The sequence below is a fragment of the Cynoglossus semilaevis genome, chromosome 8, assembly GCF_000523025.1.
Source record: "Cynoglossus semilaevis isolate Cse_v1.0 chromosome 8, Cse_v1.0, whole genome shotgun sequence".
In the NCBI taxonomy this organism is placed as follows: Eukaryota; Metazoa; Chordata; class Actinopteri; order Pleuronectiformes; family Cynoglossidae; genus Cynoglossus; species Cynoglossus semilaevis.
The window spans coordinates 5,784,235-5,800,660 of record NC_024314.1 but is presented as its reverse complement, the minus strand read 5'-3'; the positions used below and the strand labels follow the sequence as shown (position 1 = coordinate 5,800,660).

The window sequence follows — 16,426 nt, the reverse complement described above, 5'->3', positions numbered from 1 at the left end:
ATTTAACAGGAGGCCAAAATAACAAACCCCAGCTGTGTTGGGAGCCTAACCAACACATTTTCACATAATTTAGCTAAATATTATTTTTATCCAATTGTAAAATCCAATCAAAAAGCATGTATATTTGTAATTGTTTAGTAGATCAAATAAATTCATAAAATATGTACAAAAGGTATTTGAATTCATGCATATTGTAATTATTTACATAACGACCTTGAGAAAAAAATAGAAGCAATAAAAATAAGCTCTTTATACAACATAATATCAAATCAAATATATTAATATATTCATTATATATAATAAATGAATGAATATATTAATGTTTTGCATTTATTAATGTTTATTAATGTTTTACAGAATAATAAATAATAAATAAATAAATAATGGCGAAACAGTGGAGAAGGCAACTAGTAGTTTGGGATAGAGGAAAATGATCTCCTATGAGGACCCCTAAAGGGAGTAGAGGAAAGATAACTAACAACAAAAGGATCCTTAAGTATCGGACTTATGTAGTGTTTGCCGCACAAAACATATTTCACTGTGAAAAATAGTCTCATTGTTCAGCCACGGCTACGCTCCAAAAAGGACACTGAAAGTTAACTCCAGCAAAGACCTGGCAGCGATTCATCTTGGCACCTTCATAGGAGAAGGTCAATGTGAAGTTCTTTTTTTTATTGTGTAAAGAGAGAGTCCAATCGGACAGAAACGAACAACTATTTATTTTTCTTACCTCAGCCATATGTCTGTGTCGGTGTTAGTAGTGACAGACAAACAACATGTTGAGGATGATGTTGAACCCATTCCAAAACATCAAAGTTCCTTCTGTATGCTACACCACCGCTCGGTCTGCATAGACTTTATTAAATAATTTGAAGTTTCTGAGGGAGACTTGATTCTGTTCTTTGCTCTCTAATGTAATTACAATCACTGCCTCAGGTAGTGAAAAATTAATGTCTATAAAGAATATTAGACTCAATATATTCCATCATAGCCTCCACCGGAACAAATGACTCTTTTATGAGCAAAAGATATGATGAATATGTACTGTAAAAATGGAATTCTTGATTCTTCTAGTCTTTTAAAGCAGTGATTCCCAACCACTGTGCCGTGGCACACTAGTGTGCCGTATGAGATCATTAGGTGCGCTGTGGAAGATGATCTAATTTCAATTACTTGGTCAAAAAACTATTGTTTATTTATTGCAAATAAATTTTCTTTGTTCGTCAATCTGTGACAGACAGACTTTAATCCTCTTCTGCTAGGTGGCAGCAGATGACTACGAAAAACTAAAGAAAGATGTAATTAGAGTGTTGAAGAGTACATTTTTAGTCAATTTAAACTACAATATATTTATATTTCCATATACTTCTTGTGAGATTTTGGTTTGGTGATGTGCCGTGGGTTTTTTCCTGATGATATATACTGTATGTGCAGTGGCTCACAAAAGGTTGGGAAACACTTTTTTAAAGTATAAACTTAGTTTTCTCTGTGGCTTTTAAACAGACATTATCAATATTGAAATGATTAATAACTTCAGGATCTATTGGTCCTGGATTTTACTGTTATCATATAAAATATTTAGTTAAAAGTGACTGTTGCCTCATTCTTCTTAATACTCAAGATGATTTTTTGCAGCTTCTGTTAGCTGCCTTTTACATGAATTTTACTTTAAACCACTTTGAAATATGTAACCTATTTTGTATGTATTTTTAAGATTGCCTTAAGCCAATTTGTTACACATTTTTAATTATGTTTTACTTTTTTAAAGCAGTAATTGTAAGCCATGGGTATCTTAATATTTCTGCTATATTTTCTGGTACTCTTGAGCTATTTTTAGTCAGCTTTTATAAAGAAATTGGTTAATATTTGGAAAGCTAGAAGCTATTTGTTTCAAATAGTAGCTTTACTAATTTTAGAGTCTCAGTGTCCTTTTTCTAAAAATAAAAAAAGTGTTGCTTTTAGTCTAGCTATTTTTACTTCTCGGGCAATGCACCACGTTTATTCATATCAGGTTACTTTAGCCTAATATTTGGTTTGTTTTAACTTGTGTGCTATATCTTCTACTAACTGATCGGTCTCTTGACTAGCTTTTAGCCAAATGTAGGTCATATTACTTTAGCCTTATATTTTTGGTATCTTTTCTATTGTTAAATTTAAATTTGAATGTTATTCTATCTTTTTTTGCTTACAAAATTACAAATTCCTAAGCTAAGAGAAACTTATTTAGAAAATATTTTAACAATTAGAAACTATTCAAACACAATACTTTATTTATGGATGGGTCTGAGAGTAAGAATAGATAAAGAGATTATAAAGATTATACAGAGATTATGAAATGTGTGACACGTCCAGTCTGTGTACAGACACAGTCCTGAGACCACAGCCAACAACTAAGACGAGTGACACATAGATGTGACAGTGAACTGACAGGGTGAAGTACAGTTTACAGGGCACATTACATACAGAGTTTAGTGTCAGCAGTGAAAGCAGTACTGTACAAAGCAGGCTTTGTCAATGAAAGAGAGCAAAAATAAATAAATGTTATATTTAGGTTTGTCATAATCCTGCTTTCCTAAATTATTACATATTGAAAAAAAAAATAGCTGAAAATGCATCTTAAGCCTATTGGTTTTTAACGAGTGTAGACGGGAAAATAGGACAGAAGTGGCAATGAACCACCAGAGAGCAACCAGAAAGTGAAACTCCACCTGAATGAACGTTTTTGGAACAAAAAGCCTACTTTTCTGTTGATTTATAGAGCAAGTAAAGAATTCTCTGTGGAACCTCAGGTCTGAATTGCAGGCTTCAGGTCATTTTGAATTAAACATGATGTGGATGCGGTAAATTGTGGTTCTATTCAGAGGAAGACACATATCTGCAGACACAGTGAGGCTATGTCACTGAATCGCCCAAAACTAACTGACCAACTGAACTATGGACATGCATTTGCTCCCATGTACATATTAATGTGCCTTTTTACAATCAATTCAATTTACCACCTAACATATCTAACAAGGATATTTTTACACAAACAATTCCTCTGGTGAATACTGTCCTTTAAAGCCTCTTCCATTTAACAGAAAGAGGGACAAGAAGCTGCCATTTGAGCCACACCATTGCCATGGTGATTCCAACTGTGTGTTAGCACTTATGGGTGTGAACTGGAGCACCTCATTACCAGGCTGAAGGTCACCATGTGAGACAACAATTGTGATATTTGTTGACATTTTACAAACGGACAACAGCTCCTGTTCTAACTCACACCACAGCAGAAATTTGCAAAAGCTAGTGGCTAAATGCATTCCTTATAACTGGAATAGTTTTTCAAATATACATGCTTGACCTTCAAAAACTGCCGTAAAAAATGCAGAGGCATGACTCATGTATCAATATAAGCTACAAGAAAGCTCACAAGATGCTAAGAGGCTCATGCTAGCTCAAGGCATAAAAAAATGCATAAGACCTTCCACAATCAAACCAAAAAATTCATCCCAAGTGTCAAGTAGAAGATTACCAAAAGTCGAAACAAGTCAGCTTAAAAATAAGTTGCCAAAAATTCACAAGAAAGGTATAACACTATATATATATATATATATATATATATATATATATATATATATATATATATATATATACAAAAGTAACAAATGCTTAGAAACAAAAAAGAAAAGAAATAGCTAGTATTAGCCATATGATAACTAACAAACTAAAGATGCCAGAAAATGAACACATATAGAGCTAAAATGTTCCAAACATGATCAACACAGAATTAGCAAAAGGTGTCTTCTTCTCGTTAGCCCCAAATCAAAAAGTCAAAAGCTTGAAAACAAAAATAGATTAAAAAAAAACCCAAAACATATTAGATGAAGAAAAAAAGTTACTAAAAGTTTCATTTCCTTCTCTTATTTATCCACTGGGTGCACTCTGAGGACACAAACATTTTGACTCTGTTTATCTGTGTATCTTTTTTCCATGCAGCAGTTAATGAAAGGCCAAACACGGAGCCTCAGTCTGTGACTTGGATGGAATACTGTAATTTACAGTGTCACACAATCAAAATTGAACCCTCTGTCCAGAGAAGAATGAAATTGCCCCATTCTCTCTACACCAGTGATTACCTTTGACAGTCTAATCCCACCAACACTACTGTACTCAATGAGCCATCACCTGTGTTTGAACAAAACTTCATTAGTCCAGAGAGCACACTCTCTATATAATCTGAATAGCTGAGAGAGATTTGAAGGTTGTGAGGGCGACACTTTAAAAACGTGCCGTCTGTGATCACAACACTGTTGCATATAAATGACTCCACCCCTCCACCCCCCCTTCTCAGCAGAATGTACAATGCAGCGGAGCTCTCACTCCGTCTCCTCGTACACACACTTGCGACTTGCCGACAGCTTGAATGCAAATGGTTTGACAAAGAATGAGATTCATTATGTCTGTCACTGCTGCGTTGTCTCACAGGACTCCATGATGTGTGTGACATGTGATTTTCTCCTGATGATGCACCAACAAACACAAAGACTGTGAAAACACGACAGTCTCCCATGACAGCTTTAATTCTACATTAGTTCTTGGGTTTAACTGGAGTTACCAAAGGTGCTTCAACTCAGCCGTGTGAAATAACAAGAGCAAATGGCAGCCCCTAAATAGATATGGACATACACTGTGAACATTACTGCATGCTCTGCAATATTAATGTTCTCCATTAATTATGGATTGGATGTATGGCACTTCCTACTCCTACTCCATGCTGTGAGGAAACACTGACGATGCAGTATTATCCAATACAGACAAATACAGCACTTGAAGAGTACACACTGACTGTGGACTCTGTCGGCTATTTGTGGCAGCAGCAGTGGGATGAAGACACTTAAACAAGACACCTCAACGCGGTACAGGAAGAAGTAGGAGTTAGGAGATCGGGGCGGAACGCCAGAAAAGAACAGGTTCTAAATGAGTGGATTCACATGCAGGCACCGATTGTTTGTATGTAGGCTAGAGAGGAATGGTGCCAGGGTAACAGAGAAATACAAAACGTCAGGAGCTGAAGGCTACCAGCTAGTTTAAAGATTATGCTCGTCATGGGAAGATTGCAGGTTTGAATCCTGGCCTTGCCAGGTCACGTGACAGAGTCACAGAATGGTCAAATGCAGAATGTTTTGAGTATATTTGTACAATCACTCCTTCTTTTTCATTTGATTTATAATAAAAACCAGAACTTCTTGACAACAGAACAAGGAAGACACTAAATATTAATATGCCAAAGAAAATAAACAAGCAGCTAAACCTAAACTTTTATATCATCGTGAAATGGACCTCAGGCTGCTTTAAACAAGGGCCCGCAATAAACACGAACAACAAGAACAGAGAACATTAAAGAGAAATGACCACCAGGCCTGAGTTAGGAAGAAAAACACGCTAAACTGCTGATAAAACAGGAAGCTGGAACTGTTTTTACCATCAGGACTGCCCCAACTCTTCATGTCATAGATTTAACAACATGCTGGAAACGTCCCTTCAGAGATGAAGAGTCCATATTGACGTGCTAGCATCACACGGCTGCTGCAGATTAGTCTCCACGTTTATGATGTAGCTTCATCTTTATTCAGGGGTTCCCAACATCCACCCTAGGCACCAGTGCTGGGCCGTCGACTATTGTGTACCGGGCCAGAGAAAAAAATTGTTTAGTTTTAATTTGAACTTTTAAAATGAATTAGTCTGCGTGGTCTTTTATTTTGAAAAATGATAACTTCAAACTGCTTCTCCACAGTTGCAATTTTTTATGCAGCTTATTTAAAAAGGACTAATGGCTTAATGAGTCCTAAAATGTTGGCGTATATGATAAAATAACAATTTTGATTACAGCATATGTATAATTATTAGATTATATGTGAGCCACTTCTACTGTGTTATGTCACGTGCGTTACCTCCCCTCACACTCACACACATACTTACACTGACTGCTGGTCCGTAAAAAAACAAACCTCGCTCCTTATTTATGATTCTCTGAACTTGAGAATCTCTTATTGACCATAAATGCCCAAAAGCACTGACTTGATGCTAAATATTAGCATTAACTGCAACTTCACACAGTCTACACACAAAAGCTACCATTTAAAAAACTAATCTAAAGCTTTTTTTCCATTTTGTCTCTGCGGTCTGCTTTCTCAGATTCCTCAGCATCACATGTTGCCCCATGGTCCTAATCTGCCTGATCTGTCTCCCCTCATCCACATCACACTCTGGAGGTTCCAACTATAGAACACAAACAGCAGCTCTGGTACAAACATGTTCTTGAGCAGTGCTCCCCAGTAAAGCCTCTACTTCAGCGTTACTAACCCTGTAGCCAGAGAACTCATTGGATTTGTATCTATTCAGCATCCCTCCCTCTCACACTCAGCAGGCAGGGACTCATGTTCTCATGTTCCTACCTTCTCCTTCCAGTTTGATTTCCAGGCCCTCCAGGGAGTTGGCTGAGTCGCCCTCCTCCAGGGAAAGTCGTTCAAACAGGCTGCCAGCCATGAACAACAGCACACTAACACACCCAGCACAGTATCTGAGGCAGGCTGTGAGATCTACCTCACTTTCTGTTTTCCTTCTATCCCCGTCTCTGACTCTCCCTCTCTTCCTATCTGCCCCTGATTCTCTTCCCTTCTTTTGCCAAAAGCCAGCCTCCCTCCCTCCCTCCTTCCCTCCCTCGCTCTCTCTCCTCCCTCTCCACCTGCTCTTGACGTAAATGTGTTTAAGCTACGCCTGGATGAGCGTCTTCTCCTCCACATGAATGAATACAGATGAGAGAGAGGCTTGTGTGTTTGAGCAAAAGAAGGTGTGTGCCTGTTATGTTTTCTCTGCAAGAAAAAAAGAGAGGAGGGAGGGGGAGAAGGAGAGGGGGGGGTGGCAGAAATATTTTTTCCCTATAGGCTTCACTCTGGTTAAGAGGGGAACGAGTGGCGTGAAGGAGGAGGAGCTGCTGGTCAGGGATCAACCCGAGGGTTCACGACTACAAACACAAATGATCATTTACCAGACGCAAAAAGCATTTGAGTAATTGTACTGGCAAACAGAATGTTGGCAGAATGATTATAAGGGTTATATTTCAATACATGGGCAGACAGATGTGCCCAGTTTGTCCCTTAATGCCACCGTCAATCCACTGATCATAGCCCCAATACACACTCAGTACTCATGCCGTCATTTACACATGCTGCGGGGAAAAAGATTTCCACCTAAAACACCATTTTAACTCAACTCCCAGCATGCATTGGTTGGTTCAACTTCAGGTCAGAGGTCTGATAAGCTGACTGACACCACTGACAAAAAGACTGAGTGAGGGTAGACCAATAAATATCTATAATATATATATATCTATAATATATTCATTATATATATATATATATATATATATATATATATATGAGGACGACGACTTCACCACTCCACCACCGGGAAGGTTGGATTTGTTTGATTAATCTTGATTAATTGAACTAATTATAATTAATTATGATCACAAATGATTTGGTTTAATCCACAGTAACTCAACACAAATGACCATATTGCTTGCCTGTGTTTCCTACAGTCCAGATTTGTAACCTACCAAATAAAACAAGATAAACACATATAATACATTTGGTCAGTAAAAATTCAAGCCTTTTGTCCTTTTCCTTCATAAGTAAAGGTCCACATCCATTAACTGATTAAAGATGAACTGTATATTTATGGGTTTCAGCTAGGAACGCTTCTGAATGTTGCTGTTTAAATGTTAAAAAAGACATGAATTGCTGTTGGGGAAAAATACTTCATTACTAAAAGCTGCACTTGTCCAGACTAAGTTGCAGTGAGAGCAGAGATCAGATGTGGCTGACGGAACCGACACCCACACATTTTGACTTTTGATGGTGCAGATTCCCTCCAGCAGCTGCTGCTTTTGATTGAACGGCAGCCACAAGTCTGACACTTGGCTCACAGCAACCAATACACTTATTGCCTCCATTTACTGTGGCTTTGCCTTTTTCAATCCTTTATATCTGTGGTTCAACAGTCAAGAAGAAATTCAAAGAAGGACGGTGACGTGTCAGTTTGGCATTTCACTGTTTTCTGTGTGGTTTTTTTAAGTGGTTAAGACATAATTCTGCTACAGTAAAAATGTTGTTGTATCCTTCATTTACTGACAGGTTTGGTTCACAGCCAGCAGGAGCCTGTGTTCTGGACATCTTCATAAGAAAACTATGATTCCTAATGACTAGAGGTCTGCAAACAACAGGAGCGGAGAAAACGTTTCCTCTGGGGGTCGGTGGTAACCAGGCACCGTCTGACAATAGTGGGACATCCAATTGTGTAGAATTGTTTTAATCACCAGCAGCCAATGGTCCACATGCAGCTGCCAATCAATTTGTAGGATCACTAGTCAGGTGACATTCTTTCATCTTTACCCACTTAATCTTTTTTCTTTTTTAGAGAGAGACAATCACATGACCAAAGAACCATCCACACTCACATGTACACCTACGGACGATGGAGCGTAAAACAATGAACATTATCCTGAAAGTTCTGTTAGGCAACTGGATGTGAATTTTCTAAAAGAAGAAGTTTCACTTCAGTTCAAAACTGAAGAAGCCTCTTGGATGAGAGGTGAAACGTCTACTTTTAGAAAATCTAAAAGTTTCTTTCTAAACTTTCTAAAAGTTCACAGCAACTGGACATGAACTTTTAGAAAATTCTCGTCCAGTTGCCTAACAGAACTTTCAAACCTGACCGTGACCTGGCTGACTAAGAATCTTCATAGACATTATCCTGCATGTTTTAGAACTGTGGAAGGAGAAGTATCCTGGGAAAACACACACACACACACACACACTCATAGCCTGATGCTGTCATCATACTGAGACCAAGGTACTTACCTGAATCGGAGCTGGTTGTTGCCACAGGCATTTTTTACAATTGACTTCTCCTGGCGTCAGCCACCCGGACATCAACTAAAACAAAAGGAGAAGAGTTCAAAAGGTGAATGTTTTTTTATTAAATTGATTCAAACTTGTTAAGGGTGTAAGAATGGAAGAATGACATGGAAACAGAAGCAGGCGTGTACAGTCCTGCTGCCGGACCTGGAGGATTTACTGCTCAGCACTGAGGTCGCTGTGAGTCTGAACATCAACAAGGAAAAACACAATCTCTCTGAGTCTGAGTCTAGTTGGTGCTGCTCATTCTCTTATTCAACCAATCAACCGACTCTCTCTCTCTCTCTCTCTAGCTCGCACATACACACTGATTTGTCTGAGTTGTGACGACTTAACATAGACATAAAACATTCACCAACCCATCAGCTGTACCTAAACCACACACACACACACACACACACACACACACACACACACCCCCCACACACACACACACACACACACACCATCTGTCTTTATTAGTACCTAAAAATAGAATAACCAGTTTCTCTGGCAACACACAAACAATTTATGCCAGCATGTCCATCATGAGGATTATTATTAGCAACAGTTGGAAAGACACTGAGTGAGTGAATGGGTGAGAGAAAGGGGGGTGGGGGATGCAGGCCAGCTAATATTAGCCCAGAGAGGAACTGTGTTGATGCTAATGATCCTTTTACACAGGAAAACATCAACAGGCTTCAGAGGAGCAGAGGCAAACAACAATCTGTCAGCAGCTGCTTAAGAAGGACAAATAAAACCAAAGAAAAGGGGAATAATAAGAACTCCATGTGACTTAAAGTTTAGGCCTTGTTTAGGTTTTTCTCACAGTTACAGGTTTCTGGTCGCCTTCAGCTGCTGTTGTCAGCAGACATCTTAAAACACCTCATTTAGTGACAGTGCTGTGTGTTTTTCAGTGAGTTGTTACCTGTGAATGAGCAGCAGCCGCGTCACTGTGTTTTTGAAGAACCTAGTGATAAGAAGAGGAACAACAGTGAATTTCTTCTGCAGTGTTGTAAACATCCAACATGGCTGTGTCCTATTTGATTTACAATAAAGTCAGCGAGCACTTCTGAACATTAATGGACCTAAAAACAATACTGTTAATGCTCTGAACTAGGAGACAGGCTAATACCAGGTGTTTTTATCACAGACGCCTGAAGATCCTGTGATCTTACAGGAACCTCACTGCTCCCACCAGGCTACATGAAGACCACAGATTCGCAAAATCTGTTTCTTGTTGTCAAGGCAAAGGATAGTCGCAATTGATAATTACAAAAAAACAAAAACAAAGGCACAGAGAAAACAGTGTGTGTCCAGCAGTCAAACAGAAATAACAACGATGAACAAATGGGCTGAGCTGATGAAGGGAGACTAACGTATCCATGGATGCTAATTCCTGGTTGCCATGACAATAGCTGTCTAGGATAGAGCCAGTGCTGGGGAAGAGCTGATCCCAGGAACATCTCTACAGGCTCAGTGTGTAAAAAATGTCTCCCTAAGTCAACACTTGAAAATCTTTTCCTCTTCATCGTTGACGCTGCATTGTTTTATTACAAAATGCCAGGGGAATTACATGAAATGGTCCCACGGGGGCAGTAACAGCTCAAGTAATGACTGCCACATGTCAAATGCGTCTGTTTTGACTTCCGATGGCATTTATTTGATAAACTGAATTAATTAATTTATTCCCCCAGATGGGATCACATTTGTCATTCACCACAGAGCAGCTCGTATTTCTAAACTGCAGGATGACATTCTTCTCTCTTTTATTACTTCCATTTTTTTCTCTCTGGTGCTTTCTCTTCCACTCTCTCATTGTCATCAAACATTAATATGAAAATGCCCTGCGGCCATGGGATGTCATTTTAATCATTTCAGTCACTGCACGGACATTCAAACATCTTCCTAAAATCCTGTTTGTTCAAATGTGCAGCTTGGTATCACAGCATTTCATCATCTGTGGTTAAATATTCATTCAATAAACACTTTAAGACCAGCTGTATTACAGTTCACTCCACAAATATTGATCTGTCTGAATCATGAATGACTAGTGATGCACTGGGTCTCAGTGAAATAAAACACAGAAGAAACACACGCAGCCTGAGTGACCAGGTGTTACAGAGCAGAGGAGGGGGGGGGGTTACACACCCTGGTCATCAACGGTGTCACTGCACAGTGTGTCAGTTCCCTTTTGTGCATTATTCATTTAAACCAATTTGTTCTGCGGCGGGTAGGTTTAATGTGGTCCATGTTTTATTTTTATTAATAGTTGAACATTAATGTAGAACTTCCTGTTTCTGCTGGTAATTAGTGTAATATTTATCAAATTGATCTTGTAATTTGGAGTAATTAACATTTACCAAAGCATATCAGTGGTATTGTTAGTGAAGCAGTTCATATTTTTTGTTTTAGTTTAGCTAACAATGACCTATTTCTGGGCTGGTCTTTCATGGTCATCTTCATGGCAAAACCTAAAGATATAACAGACCCAGACGGTCCATGGAGTGAGTGGATATCCAGCAGAAAGAGACAGACAAAGACGGCCAACACAGATTAAAAACATCCAAGAATAGCTAAAGAAAAAAAAAACAGTAAAAAATGAGAGTCTAATGAGTGTAAACTGAATAAAACACTAATCTTCACAGAACAACATGGTTACTGGCTGTAGGAGCTGTTGCTGCCTCTGTGACATCCAGGGGATTCTGAGCTTTTCTGCAGAAAATCTGATCAATGTGGTTCAGGTCTTTAATACGACATGCCGGTCCCTCGAGGCTTATCCACAGAATCCTGTGTGTGTGCAGAGAAATGCAATTGTTAAAGGTACTGGAACAGACCACACAGCAACTTCAGAGGGTACAGCAGGACTCACACACACACACACACAGAAAGGGTGAGACTTTCTCTATTCTCTCTTTCTCTCACCCTGACATTTACCTTTACAACCGCGCAGAATAAATTTGGACAATATCTGTGGGATGTGTTTCTTTGGATGGGTTATAAGAAATGCTGCAGAAATCCAAGTTGTGTTCTGGTGGACTTTAGCTGAAACAGTGAGCAATGAGGGAACACTTCGTCCCTGGGGTCACACAGGTGCTTTTCTCACTAACTGTGTTTCTGCTGCACAGGCAAAAGCCCTGCGGTTGTACGAGTTGTAGGTCACTGTGTCTCAGTAGAGACAGTCGTAGTACCCTGTGTACTTAGACTCTGCTGCTCATTACATCCAGAAACAGCAATGGACATCACAGGTTATTTGGTCAATTTTAAGCAATTATCAAAAATAAATAAAATATTAAGAGTAAAATGTGAAATTTTTGATACCTTCCTTTACTCCCACCCTGAATATGTGATTGTGATTGTGCTTGATGAAACTGAGCGCCGACAACAACATAAAACAATTCAATTAGTCAAGTTCAGATGGTAGTCCAACCATCAATTAAACTTCCATCTATCCATCCATTTACTCCTCCATCCATCCATTCATTTTCATCCTCTTATCCGTTACCAGGTCGCAGGGGCAGCAGTCTCCACGACCGCCACCCAAATCACACTGCACCGTACCAACCCCCCTGAACCTTCCTGCAGGTGGTCAGTCCACTGGAAGGTACCAACCGCCCTAACTGGGATTCAAACTTACCCAGGAGGTGAACCCTGGGGTTCCACACCAATGACAGAGACGTGGCCTCTGGGCCAAAGAGCCACTCAATTAAAGTTATTCTATAAAAACATTCGAAAGTTGGTCAAAAGAGCCAAAGAGTAAAGCCAGTGGAACAAGGAAGTGGAACCTCAAATTAAACTACTTCTAAGCTCTCTGATTAAAGTGCTTTATTTGACTCCTCTTTCTAAAGTTCCATCTTGTAGCAGATTCAAGGCTGGGCTGAAGTCACAAGTGGTCGACCAGGTGTTTGTGTAGCAAGTGTAAAACGCTCAGAGCTGTTCCCACAGTGAGGTTGCAATAAAGCTTGCAAACATGCTTGCACACGCGCACACACACACACACACAGCCTGGCACCAGGCCTATAAATAACCCTGTGCTCCCACAGGTTCAGCTCCTCTCATTACTTTACAAGAGAAAACTGTTGTATCCAAGACAACCGTGAGCAGCTCTTCGCCGCTTTATTCCTCCACGCTGCTTCACCATGGCAACAAGGAAAACTGCGTAAAATAATCATATGTTGGAGACAAAAAGTGGATCAATGGAAAACCTCTGAGCTGTACTTTAAACACAGGGATCTTTTCATTGGAAAATGACTTAGTATCAGAGAAAACACTCACTGCTGATTACCAACTTTGTATTGTTTCCTCCAAGAATCATCAGGTTAATTAAATCCAAACAAATGGATTCTTCTCATAATCACCTTTCAGTTACTGTAAAACTAGTTATTAATTTGGTAAGAAGAAATTGGTAAGAATGTATTTCAAGCGTTTACTCAAGGCTAACGTATAGCTACACATAATCTAATTATATCAATAGGTTAAACATTTATTATCTGTATCTGTGAGTTTTGTTGACTTTTGAGTAAATCAAACACTGGAAGCTGAGTTTTTTTGAGCCCTTCGACAAACCGTATAGAAACACTTGAACACACACGACAATGTTCAAATCTTTTTTAAATGCACCCTATTATTGTGTATAATGAAAGCTGGACTTTGAGAAGTTGCTGTGACGGTCGATTCGGTCGATTCATCTCCAGCGGTGATTACCCCATGACCAGTTTTACCTCCGTCCTCTGTCACTGCCAGCTCCACTCTATTAGATTTTACGTCAGCAGTAATGAATCACTCGTTACATCAAAGCAGTAAAAACACTGCACCAGGGTTAATGAAGGAAAAGGAAACATTACAGGACGTTCAACAACTTTTCATCACTGTTGATGATAATGTAATCACTTTGTTGAAATTTTTAATTTGTTCCACTTCACCTGTGTTTTCCAGAATCTTCTTTTTTAGTCATTTGAATTAATGTCTCAGAGACAGTCATCCAGGATCAGAAGACTTGAACCATATCAGTGTCAACTTCCTGTCTGTGCGTTACAGCACAGAGCATCTACTAACCTGTGGAGCTGTACAGCAATTAACACTGTTGCTTCAAAGTTTAATTATGTTATGGAAAGAAAAAAATAGTTGAAAGAATTATATATATATATATATTTAATAAATCATGCAGAAACTAAACTATCAAGCTCCACCTCCTCCCCTCCCCCTCTAACTCCTGCAGTCTGGTGCAAATATTTGCTTCATTATTTTTGGCTTCAACATTATCAGGGGGAATAATTGTGAAGTTGACTGACAACACAGAATCATATCCAGGCAGACATATTGAGGACGTTTAGACTGAAATAGCTTCAGTTTTAAGACTATTTCTGTCCACATTCTTTGGGAATTAAATATATTAAGATACAAAAAGCCACATTCTGTTCCCATAATAATCATACTTTTCATATCTTCCTCTCCCTGCCTTAATAAGGCCGTGCATGACTGACTCCCCGACTGACAGAGGTCATCTAAAAAGATCCTCCAACAAAATCAAATGTCTACACAGTGTGAAAGTAAAGACATAAAACCAAACGGACACTTAAGCATAAATGACCAAAATCAGCACTAGCTCAGTTTTGCATAGAATCAAATTAGACAGAAATTCAAAGTTTGAACGATGGGGACGTACGAGCAGCGGTGTCTAATTATTTCTGCTTCCAATATGAGAGCAGGCGGATGATTAATGTGATTCATCGTGACTAAGATGGGAAACCACAGCGTGGTGTCACCTGTCTTAGAATCAGTTTAGATAATTATCAGGTGACAAAAAGTGTGTAACCCTTGGTTAAATGATCCCAGGTTTGACAGCATGGACACAGATTCAGATTAAAAAATAATAAAACAACTGACTGTGGTGATGCATTGTTGAGGAGACAACAAATTTAACTGACAGTTACAATTATCCTAATAAAACTATTTGATTATTTTGCAATAATAATAATGACTATTAAGATGCCATAATAATAAGGTAGAAAATGAAACAGCAGGACTGTCTGACAGCCAGATAGTCTCTTCAGATACAGTGCAGTCAAACGGTGAAATAATGCTCCAATTCACTTCACTTACCACCAGAGGGAGTGCCCACTGGTAAAAAGTATGTTTTTTAATATATACATATCAAATGGTAGTATCAATCATTTGTTTAAAAAAATTTTTTTTTGTTGCTCAGTTTTGCAGTAGACAGAAAATATGATATAAGAATAACTGCGCCAAAAATTGGTACAGACCAGCAAATGCCAAGGCCTTGACCCAGCTGTGGGTTGCACCCCAGGGTTTGAGAATCACAGAAACAGAACACCTGCCTATGTGAAGGTCTGCAGCTACGGGGAAGGTGCAAGATGGATCACATCACTTGAAAGCTTTACTAGAAAACAGCATAATCTGGTAGTAACACGAATGAAGCAACGCGTTCGTTCGTACACACACACACACACGCTCACACACTAACACACCTGCAGCTAAGTGTTGTGGACCTCACCTGCTTCTTTGCCTCCTGTCCTTCGTTCCTTGGTCCTGCAGAACGACGCTCCTCCAGATCTGTGACAGCTGGCGGATCTCAGCAGCAGACCTTCTGCCTCAGTCTCTCTCTGCAGTCACTTGTTCCACCACAGCGAAGCCGCCTGCAGCAGGAGCAGCAGCCTTAACACTGTACTCAAACCAACTGCTATCTTTAACCTGCTCCCACTGAAGCACACGTCCGTGAATCACATACCCATTCTCTCTGCTTCTGGTTCCAGCAGATGTTCGGTGACGTCCACGGACAGATGGAGGACGTGTCCTGTATCTCAGCGTGGTTTCTCCTCCGTGCGAAGTTAAATTCCTTCTCGTCGTCGATGTAAACGCTTGCGCCAGCAGAAATAGGATTTGACCGAGGTGCCCAGAAAAGCTCTACAGTACATGGTTGTTAAGTGCCATCTAGTGGCCGTAAGAGCAACTGCAGTAACTGAAGGAGTTGTAGATCGGTTTCATCTCATTTATTAGACTTTGTCTTTATTGTAAATTATTTTTTTATCAAAAGAAATTGCATTATTATTTGTTTCTCAACAAGCAAACAATACAGATGACGAACTGACAGACTTGCATGCGCATGACAAATTAAAAATGAAGAGTTACGTGGTCCAGGGATTCCTCCTCACATGCTGTACTTTTGATAGTTTGGACATTTTCACCACTGATCACTGTAGTCTGATCTGCAGGAGGAGACACATCGTTACACGTTAGAACAACGAATAAAAACAATCTGGAGAAAACTGACCAGTTTTAACTTTCTAAGAACAATGTTTCCAGAATAGTAAAGAATAAAATAAACTGCACTCTGTTAGAGTGGACAGACCTCAGTCTGACTGTTAGAGTGGACAGACCTCAGTCTGACTGTTAGAGTGGACAGACCTCAGTCTGACTGTTAGAGTGGACAGACCTCAGTCTGACTGTTCTGTTAGAGTGGACAGACC

General features: G+C 39.4%; 2 protein-coding genes across 4 annotated transcripts in view; both read right to left on the bottom strand.

Moving 5' to 3' along the window:
• mpp2b (MAGUK p55 scaffold protein 2b) overlaps positions 1-15,588 on the bottom strand; it is a 29,582-nt gene extending 13,994 nt beyond the window's left edge. Inside the window, exons 1-3 of one of the 3 annotated variants that reach the window (XM_025057565.1) lie at positions 15,454-15,551; positions 9,868-9,909; positions 8,904-8,978 (exon numbers count right to left, since the gene is read on the bottom strand). In XM_025057565.1, the coding sequence (XP_024913333.1) occupies positions 8,904-8,934 (31 nt within the window). In that variant the 5' untranslated portion in view covers positions 8,935-8,978; positions 9,868-9,909; positions 15,454-15,551. Of the gene's footprint in view, positions 1-6,437; positions 6,688-8,903; positions 8,979-9,867; positions 9,910-15,453 lie in introns of those variants that run through there. The other 2 variants (XM_025057566.1, XM_017034722.2) reach the window with 2 other exon arrangements.
• A 439-nt stretch (positions 15,589-16,027) lies between these two features.
• The window catches only part of pyyb (peptide YYb), a 3,706-nt gene continuing 3,307 nt past the window's right edge, over positions 16,028-16,426 (bottom strand). Inside the window, exon 4 of the mRNA XM_008314270.3 lies at positions 16,028-16,165. Coding sequence (XP_008312492.1) covers positions 16,141-16,165 — 25 coding nt within the window. The 3' untranslated portion in view covers positions 16,028-16,140. The remainder of the gene's footprint in view (positions 16,166-16,426) is intronic.